This window comes from Tachypleus tridentatus, chromosome 13 (genome assembly GCF_004210375.1).
Source record: "Tachypleus tridentatus isolate NWPU-2018 chromosome 13, ASM421037v1, whole genome shotgun sequence".
NCBI classification, from domain to species: Eukaryota; Metazoa; Arthropoda; class Merostomata; order Xiphosura; family Limulidae; genus Tachypleus; species Tachypleus tridentatus.
In genome coordinates, this window is record NC_134837.1 from 238,533,450 (window position 1) to 238,543,912 (window position 10,463).

Genomic DNA, 10,463 nt, shown 5'->3' on the forward strand with positions numbered 1-10,463 from the left:
AAGTTCAAAATTATTAATAAATTGATTTAAATTCACTAAAAAGGTTTTGTCAGATCTTCAGACCTATTAGACATTATAAAAATTAAAACAAGTATACACAGTTGAATACCAACATTTTAAGTTTAATAATTTTCATTTCCTAAATCTGACATTTCCTCACTACTCTTGTTATTTTTTCTAAGTTTTTTTGTTTGACTTGATTTGTTTTCACTTTTGCGCAAAGCTACACGAGGGCTATCTGAACTAGCCACCCCTAATTTAGCAACAAGACTAGAGGAAGGCAGCTAGTCATCACCACCCACCGCCAACTCTTGGGCTACTCTTTCACAAACGAAAATTGGATGTGACCGTCACATTATAACACCCCGACGATTGAAAGGGCGAGCATGTTTGGTATGACAGGGATTCGAACCCGCGACCCTCGGATTACGTGTTGAGTGCTTTAACCACCTGCCCATGCCGGACCTAGTTTTGTTTTTAATTTAAACTTTTAGCTAGTAAATCAACTTTCTTTTTGGTAATTTTTCACAACATTTTTTGTTATAGCTTTTGATCTTTAATACTGAAACGCATTAAATTTGTATTTCACACCACATTATATTTTCCGTCGAATTTCATCAAGTGTTCCGCTAAATATCGTTTTATACCTTTAAAATACTGTATTATACTGTATTAAAATACTGTATTATACTGTATTAAAATACTGTATTATACTGTATTAAAATACTGTATTATAATGTATTAAAATACTGTATTATAATGTATTAAAATACTGTATTATACTGTATTATACTGTATTAAAATACTGTATTATAATGTATTAAAATACTGTATTATACTGTCAAATTTATTCTTCTATTCGTAACTGATCATCGTTATTCAAAGGTCAACCACTTCACTTATTATTCGAACTGTTTGCGTTTTTACAGAATTTTAAACAATTTAAATGTAGGGATATTTTCATTTTTCAACACTTATTTTACTTTGTTGTTCTCTAGATAAATATCTTACTTATTAAAGACATTTTGGCAACGAGGTTCGTCAAGTAACTGGTTAGCCCAATCAGTTTTCGCTGCTCACGATGTCTTGAGTGTCACTCAACAATCCGTTCAGTAAATCAAAATGGTACATATTATTCTTGACTTTCTTTAACTCAAACTGGAGTTTTTCACGAAAAATTTGGTTAGTGTAAATTATATATACATATATATTGTTCGGAAAGTCACTGTGTAGTTTTGTCTGTTAATAAATATATAAGTACACAGTGACTTTCCGAACACCCTGTATATCTAGAATGTATTATTTCTATTAGTTTAACGTTTAGCTATTACGGTTACGTCAGAAGCTATATCGATTGTTCTTTACAAAGCTCTAATGCAGAAATGTTAAAATAATAAAAATACATTCTGGAAGTTAAGTCTTTGTTAAACTTGCAAAATAAAAGATTTTTTTAAAGTGTTGTGATACCAGTGTGAAGCCTAAAAATTGGCATAACTACTTAACTTCCCCATGGCAGGCTTAGGTAACTTAATAGTTACTATTGCGTCAAACATTAAATTTATTTTTTAAAATTCAATTTAAACTTCAGAAGAAAAAATCAGTTTTATATGCCTTTCTCTTTTGGCGTGAAAATAGAATATTTCGCACATATAACAAATTACAAAACATTCAATTCTCCATCATAGGCCATTATTTCAACAAGTCATTAATAATGTTTTTTTTTCGCGTGTGAAGGTGTGTGTATTTTCTTAGAGCAAAGCCACATTGAGTTATCTGCTTAGCCCACCGAGGGGAATCGAATCCCTGATTTTAGCGTTGTAGATTCTGAGACATACCGCTGTACTAGCGTGTGAAGGATACGACATTCTTCAGAACTACGATGAACTTCCCATTCAACAAACAACCTGACTTTGTCATGCTATTAATAACAAGGTTCAGTTTATATTTCATCTGTCGACATCATCTTGTATAGAAACTTCTTCTTGTTCGTAGATTGAAATGGCTTGTAACTGTAAATACGTTTCTTATGGTTGTACAGGAAAAGTTGCCCACTTATCTGCTTCAATTAGCATCATTATCTTCGAGGCAAATCTTTCAAAGTTTACATCGACATATAATTCTGATTTAGCTATCAACTTTACTGGAAATGACAAATTTATTTACGCAGAAACTATATATACACACACACACAGTAACTGGAATGATTCATATCCATGATAAATTCAGCACCTGATACTGAAAAACGGGAATAAAGATGGCGGTACGGTGTGGATTTCGTCTTGTAGACAACCTGATGAAGTAAAACAAAGAACATATCAAAGTATCGTTGATAAAATAACATAACACGTCAAATCGCGTTTGGACAAGTGACTGATGGGTTATGCACCTCATAAAGTTATTTTTTGGTATGTTTATACAGTTATAAAGTGAAACATTAGGCAGTGGTAATATAAAATACTGCTGTTCTCTGAAGTTTGTTTGTTCCTTTTGAATTTTCGCGCAAAGCTACACGAGGACTATCTGCGCTAGCCGTCCATAATTTAACAGTATAAGACTAGAGAAAATGCAGCTAGTCATCACCACCCTCTGCCAGCTCTTGGGCTACTCTTTTCATCAACAAATAGTGGAACTGATCGCCCGTTATAACGCCCCCACAGCTGAAAGGACGAGCATGTTAGGTGTGACGGGGATACGAACCCGCCACCCTCAGATTAAGACACGAGTGCCCTAACCACCTGGCAATGCCGGGCCTTCTCTGAAGTTATAAAGTAGTAATTTCTTTGAACTTGCTTAGTAAACAAGAAGTCGATGCATATTGGTTTCTGAAATGCCAACACACAAACTATGCTACTAAAATACTTTCCAAATTCCATTTCATACGTCTCAGGACTTACGCTATTTTTCCCTGTTTCCTTGTTAGTTCGTTTGACCGATTCATGCGAACTGAAGAACAGTTCAATTCACTTGAAGTAATGTGTGAAACCTTTGACGACCACTTAACTGAACCGAGCCATTTTCAGAAAGAAAAATGTGACTGCACGAGGAATTATTACGGTACGTTCCCTTTATTCGGCAGTTTGGTAATAACTGAAAGCACTAAATTAATCAAAAATAATGTATTCTAAAGACGGCTAGTATGGGTATTAAAACTTTAATTAAAATAAAGTACAACGTTTGGACCTTTACAGACCATCTTCAGGTTAACAAAGATGACCAAATAGTCGAAACGTTGTTCTGTAGTTTAATTACAGCTTTAATACCCACGCCAGTTGTCTTTAGAATACATTTGTACTTCAAGTGTTTCTCGTCATCATGAATAACCCAATATAACAAAGACAAGAGTGACATTTGAAATGTCCTCCAAAATAGCTGCTTTCAGAGAGAAAACTTCTGCTTTAATAAATAGATGAAAGCAGAGTGCATTTGTAGAAACTCGTATCGAAACCCAGAATTCTAATCTAAATAAAGCTGTAACCGAGTCAAACAAATGGGTTTCAATCCACTTCAAAAGTAACTGATGTTCGTCGTAATTTCTCTGGTGTGAAACGAACCGAAGCTAATTAAAAAAAAAAAAGTAAATGCGTTTCCTTTGCACGTGAACCACAATTCGAAACCGTTGCAAGTGAACTAGGAAGTGTGAAAGTGCCCTCTAGGTGTATTGTGGCGGAAAGTAGAAAAAAAAACAACCGGAAATAACGATAAAAGAATTCTACGTGCTGAACACTTCCACAAGTACCACATATTATTTCGTGAGGTTGTGCGACATTACGAGTAATAAGTTATATATTTTTTATATCGAAGAGTTTTTAGTAGCTTCTATAATTTTTTAATTCTTTCGAATATACATCTTACACTTATATGAAACTAAAATTAATCATTTCATTAAGAAATTACTCTCTTGAAGATTCAACTGTTTTCACTGAAAAGCCAATTTACTTGTGGATAATCCATAATATTTCGCAAAGTGACCACTATACATAGTGTAAAAATCGAGAGAAGATACGACCACTGACTGTGATGAATGTAATGGTGAAATACTTAACTACGAAGAAAATATTTAAAGAATTAATACAAAACATTCCCAACCACAAAGTTGTGGTAATGGGATGTTAGACAATCTGTTTGTACTAAAAATGATCGTTCAATAAACAGTTGCATCTGATCTTGTTTATAACAAACGTATTTTACCACTAATTTGTTAAATGAGGGTCTAGCAGATTTTTCAGCCTGTTGTTTCTTTACCATAGGATTTTTATTTCAAATGAGTAATCACGGATCAAATCGCATAAAACTGAAATAAAGAACCAGAGAATCTCATCAACAGAACAGATGTGACAGTAACCCGTACCACTACAAATACACGGGTTTGGAAGTTTTCAGATAAGAGCTGTCACTTTCAGATATTTATTAAACCTTTTTTTTCAGTTCCATATCATAAAAATGTTTCTATTATTTACTACTTTTAGTTCTAAAAATTGGGTTTTAACTTTCTTCAAGAATTAACAACTTGCCAGCTAATGAAACTATTAATAAACGTGGGAAACAGGTCTTAAAGTAACAAATACTTAAGTTCACACCTAGACCTGAAGATCAGTTATCAGCTTGCTGATATAATACAATTTGTTGAAAGGAAGTCACTAAAAGAAAGAGATATTCAGCGTTATAACAGTAAAGCTTATGATTCAATAACTCATGTTAATATCATTGATCAGTCCTTCATATATCAAGCTTGTATACTCAACATGTTTTCCCAAAGGCTAGAAAGCTAGGGAAAGGGTCGTTTATAAAACGCCACGAATGTTTCAACAACAACATAATGTAATACCCAAACGTGAACGAAAGTTACTTTGTTCTGTAGGTCAGATGCAAAATTTAATTGTATTTTTAAGATTAGAAGAAAAACCACTGGCGTACTCTGCAACTGCTATTACCAACAACCTAACAAGCACGATTGTACTTAGTGCATACGTGTGTGTATGTATGTACATATACATATATACATAATATCGAAATAAATAAAGTGTACTAGCCTTTATTAATATTTATATACAAATACACTTATATATACACACATTCATAACAGTAACAGCGTTGAAACCTTAAGCATTCAAAGGGTCTTTTAAAGGTAAGTTTATTAATAAAAAAATCTACATAAGACAGTCTTTTGATCGGTGGTCACTGAAGAAGCCACATAAAGCAATTACATCCTACTTACAAACTATAAATGTCCCAACGTGTGGCCGGAACGTGTCTTGGGGTGTTTACGATAGCTTAACCTAAAAAACAATACAAAGGAAAACGTATACTACATATACAAGCATTGCTGCAATATGGCCTTTCTGCTAAAACAAGAAACACTCTATGAGACCATTGCCATAGCAACAACATGCATGGTAACCATTAATTTTACATAGAAAAGGCACGTTAGATATCAACGTATATCTTATTATCAATTTTAGTCTACGTTTGTCACTGGTTTCCTTCTGTGACAGTTGTTACCAACGGAAGGTCGGTGTCTTAAGCTGACGGATATTTTTATGGTGGAACTATATGGAGTGGAACATCAAAGTTCATCGATATTTTATCGTTTGAATATTGCTTAAACAGGGCATGTTTTGTCGACACATTGGTACAATGGTATGTACATGATACACACACACACACACACACACACACACAAACGAAACTAATATTATGAGTAACCACTAAGTTATGAATAAACAAAGTTCTTAACATCTACTTTCAATATCCTCACTGGAATGAGAGCTAATAACGTTTGAAAGTGGTACAGGTTTAGTGACCATATATCAGACAGCATATTTAACAAATTACAACCTACAGAACTTAAAACAATATAGGTTCAAAAGCTATAACGAATGTACGAGTGTAAAGTCCAACATTCTACAAAAAAAAAATACCAATTGTTTGTTCAAATTTAAGAGAACAGGAACTTAGAGCTAAAAAAACAAAGCTTTAAGATATTTAAAACAAATACGAAACACAAAACAGATGCCATAATGGTAATATTTTTAACCTTTTCACTATTTCAATACAGCAGTAGTGTATTTCTTGTTAGTTCTGTTACAACATTAAATTGAAATGCATATATTCAAAGCCACAGAAACAATTGTTTTTGATGTTATATTCACCCCTTTAACACTCAAAATTTTACTTGTGTAATATTTTAAGGCCTACTGCTCTCAATTAAATAATTCATTTATCTTTTTTATACATATACGAAGGATACATCCAGCATTAAAATTTTTTGCAACATAGTTTACAGCTTCTCTTCCCTTCACTTATTTTTTTCTAAATGGTACAGAGCAAAAACCACAAGTTACTGACTAGTTTTTGCATCATTTACAACCAGTAGGGGGGGTCTACGTATTAAGTAACTTTATGTCTACTAGTTGCGACAAAAACCACTGGGTAAAATCAGTATTTTTTAATGCAAAGTCCAATACAGTACTTGTTTGGATAAGTGCAGTACTGATTGCATTTTTTTTAAACGTCTTGTGTAACACAAAACGTCTTGTGTAACACAATACCGATTGTATTTCTCTTGAAACGTCTTGTGTAACACAATGCCAATTGTATTTCTCTTGAAACGTCTTGTGTAACACAATGCCGACTGTATTTTTCTTGAAACGTCTTGTGTAACACAATGCCGACTGTATTTTTCTTGAAACGTCTTGTGTAACACAATGCCGATTGTATTTTTCTTGAAACGTCTTGTGTAACTCAACACCGATTGTATTTTTCTTGAAACGTCTTGTGTAACTCAACACCAATTGTATTTTTCTTGAAACGTCTTGTGTAACTCAACACCAATTGTATTTTTCTTGAAACGTCTTGAGAAACTCAATACTGACAGTATTTTTGCTAAGATGTCTTGTGTAACTCACATGTTATCAAAGATCCCATAACTACAAAGTCATGGATTCATGGGTTTTAAAAATGTGCTTAAAAAGCCAAAGGATGGAGTATGGATCTTGCTGGTAATCTAAAGATCAAGTAAACTCCATGTCAAAAAAAAAACAAAAAAAAAAGAGCCAACACTGAGAAAAACCATTAATATACAAGTAAATTAATTTAATTTAGTTTTAGAATGGCTGAGAGAAGCCCAGTAGTTAGTGTGCCAAAACTACAGCTCTACAGGTCTAGTGTTTGCAAATTGTTAGTACAGAAAAGAAGAAAGGCATTGTGCATGGGTACTTTTTACAAGGGTATTTGTCAAATCCCACTGTTCTATCAGATGAGTGAATCCCAAGAGTTTGCAATGGATGTTGCTTATAGGCTATCTTTTTGCCATATTATCAGTTCAAAATAAGGGATGATTAGTAAAAATAGTCCTTGTGTAGCTTTGTGTGAATATCTAAAAATGAATATGTTTCAGGAATATAGTGCTGTTCATGAGAGGCTAATGATTTTTTTACAACTTCCAATTAGAAATTTTAAGTTTATCAATAAGAAAATAATTGTAGTTGTTTGTGATTAAGAGCAAAGCTATACAACAAGCTATCCATGTTTTGCCCACCATGTGTATCAAAACCTGGATTGTAGCACTGTAAGTCCACATATAAATACCACTATGTCACTAAGGGCAACAAGAAAACAGTGACAGAGAAAAAAAACAAAAGACTGATGCCTCCTGAACACATACTCAAAGACTGGACACCTAGTAGCAAAATGTGCACTTTCACTTTAAATCACAGCCTAATCACAAATGATTCCAACAAATGCAACAACAACAAATTTGAAAATAAATTTATGCTACTTTACAGGGTAGGAACTTGGAAATGGAAAAAATGCCAACAATATGTAAGTACAGAAAAATTAGTTAAACAATAGAAATAAATTTTACTCCAAACTAATTAAGAATATTGAAAAAAAGACAATTTACTTGGAATAAATGAGTCTTAAGACAAAAAAAACACATGCAACTTTGTTCATTAAGATGTATCACAGTACAGGGTGTCTTAAAATGATTGTACCAAAACTAAAGTTGAATAGGTTTATTGTTATTTGAGAGAACAATAAAAATTGAATATAAATTGAAGTAGTAAGCTTTTAAGTTTGTTTTGTTATTATTTCCTATTTCGTTTTTCCGACGAGCAAACTTACTGGAAATTCGTTTCTACACACGCTACAATAGTTTTTTATTCAACATCTTAAAGAAACTCATGGCCTGTTACTGAGAGCTATCTTTCAACAAGATGGAGCACCATTTTACAGTGCTTAAAAGTTGTTAGTGTTCTTAAACCAAACTCTTCCACAACATTGGATTGGTAGGTGAGAACCTGTAAAGTGGCCCACTCATTTGCCCAATTTAACCCATTGAGAATTTCAACTCTGGGGATTTTCCAAAACAAAAGCCTATCATAACAAACCAAAATACCTTTAAGAACTGAAACATCAAATTTATGATGCTATTTTATCCATCCCTACTGTTGTGTTAAAAAATGTTTTCACAAAATTTGAACACAGAATTAGAATTAATTATAGCAAATGATTGAAGACTCGTAGAAGTTCTTAATTATTCAAATTAAAACTTACAAGGCTACAACCTGTATTTATATTTACATTTTGTTATCTCAAATAAAAAAGTTATTCAATTTTATTTTTGAAATATTCATTTTAGGACACCCTATATAGGAAAAATCTAAAGGTTAATTTTGTCAAAGTTTGTAAAACCCCTTCTAGTGAGTATTTGTTTAACTAATGATACCACTTTTACAGCCTGCACTGAAAATATATAAAAATAATGATAGAGACTGCAGTTATGTTATCGTAGGAGATTTTAACCCCAGAATTACTAAGTGACTTCATGGACGCTTATGTTTTAAAAACATTTTTCTAAACTTGTGAATCACTCATTTTGTTTATTACAAACACAAAAAAACAAACAACTTAAACAGAGATAACTATCAATACAGCAATTAATCCACTAATTACTGCCTTACGTATTTCATAAAACGAAATAAATTATTTCATCCAATTCATTTGGTCAGTTTTCTAGCTTGAGGGCTAAACTTGTATGCAAAGACCGTGAATGTTTTCTCATTATTTGACCATAGCTTGCATTCGTGAAATCAAACTTTTAAAATAATGTTTAAGAATTATGTTTACCATCTTTCATTTTTGGTTACAAAAGTCCCAACTTTTCTTTTTCTTTCTGCTTCTTCCGTACTATTTCAATGTTTCGGTCCTTCCACGTGCTTTTTCTTAGTTTAATAGGTCTGCTACCAACGTACCTGCCTGGTAAAAATAAATAAGAGAAAATGTATATATTTACTTGATAGCAATACTTCTATCTAACCTGATTTTTGAATATTCTAGTTGGAAAACAGCTTTAATATACAGGGTGAGCCAAAAGTAGGTGGACAGTAAAAAAACATTATTTAGAGATCACGTATATATATATACGTACAACTATATGTAATAAGACAATTATATTAATGAAAATGAAATGTTATTTATTAACGCAAATGCTCAAATTGTTTTCCTTCCTAAAAGAGATTTCCAATACTCTTTTAACACCCATATTCTTTTATCTGTATTTAAAGTATTTGACATTATGGGTTCTATTAACAATCTAAAAAAAAAGAAAACAGATTAAATGAAAACAAATGTTATTATAAAATTGTAATTATATAACACAAATAATATAGTTGCAACATAGTTATAATATACAATTGCATTAATATAACCGATACATAAACCTATTACAAATGCTGTCCACCTACTTTTGGCTCACCCTGTATGTATATACACCGAGCCTGCAATTATGACAGTGACAGTTGTGGTTAATAATCATCTTCAACATTTACAGAGAACAGTAGCAGCAGTAGTGCACTAGTTATGACAGCAATAATAAATTATATAACAGTCGTACAAGTACTTGTGTTATTATCTATAAATGTGCAAGTTACAATCGATGCTCGCTGTGATAGCACTGATAAACGTACTAATTATCAACAGGATTGGTTATGACAGCAACGGTAAATGTAGAGTTTTCCAAGTTTGCAATTGATCACAAACTGCACACCCCTAAAAATATTTGTGTAGTTGAAAATTCACCTATGTAAATACGTTAAAGTAGGTAGATATTCAAAAACGTATTTAAGATTATAAAATTCACTGTTTTTCGATCACTTGTTACTAGGCCTATATATGAGGTGCATTATGGTGTCGTATATTAAAAAAAGATAAAGTTAACATATAACTGCGCAATTAAAATAGAATCCTTTGATTTGGTTTGTTTTGAATTTCGTGCGAAGCTACACGAGGGCTATCTGTGCTAGCCGTTCCTAATATAGCAATGTAAAACTAGAGAGAAGACAATTAGTCACCACCACCCACCACCAACTCTTAGGCTACTCTTTTACCAACGAATAGTGGGATTGACCGTGCATTATAACGCCCTAACGGCCGAAATGGCGAGCATGTTTGTTGTGACAGGA

At 32.6% G+C, this 10,463-nt stretch overlaps 1 protein-coding gene across 3 annotated transcripts in view; it reads right to left on the minus strand.

Annotated features, from left to right (window-relative positions):
- Positions 1–1,583: 1,583 nt before the first annotated feature.
- Positions 1,584–10,463, minus strand: part of LOC143240811 (uncharacterized) — a 37,762-nt gene continuing 28,882 nt past the window's right edge. Inside the window, exons 5-6 of one of the 3 annotated variants that reach the window (XM_076483912.1) lie at positions 9,130–9,258; positions 1,584–2,290 (exon numbers count right to left, since the gene is read on the minus strand). In XM_076483912.1, the coding sequence (XP_076340027.1) occupies positions 9,146–9,258 (113 nt within the window). In that variant the 3' untranslated portion in view covers positions 1,584–2,290; positions 9,130–9,145. Of the gene's footprint in view, positions 2,291–5,016; positions 5,277–9,127; positions 9,259–10,463 lie in introns of those variants that run through there. The other 2 variants (XM_076483913.1, XM_076483914.1) reach the window with 2 other exon arrangements.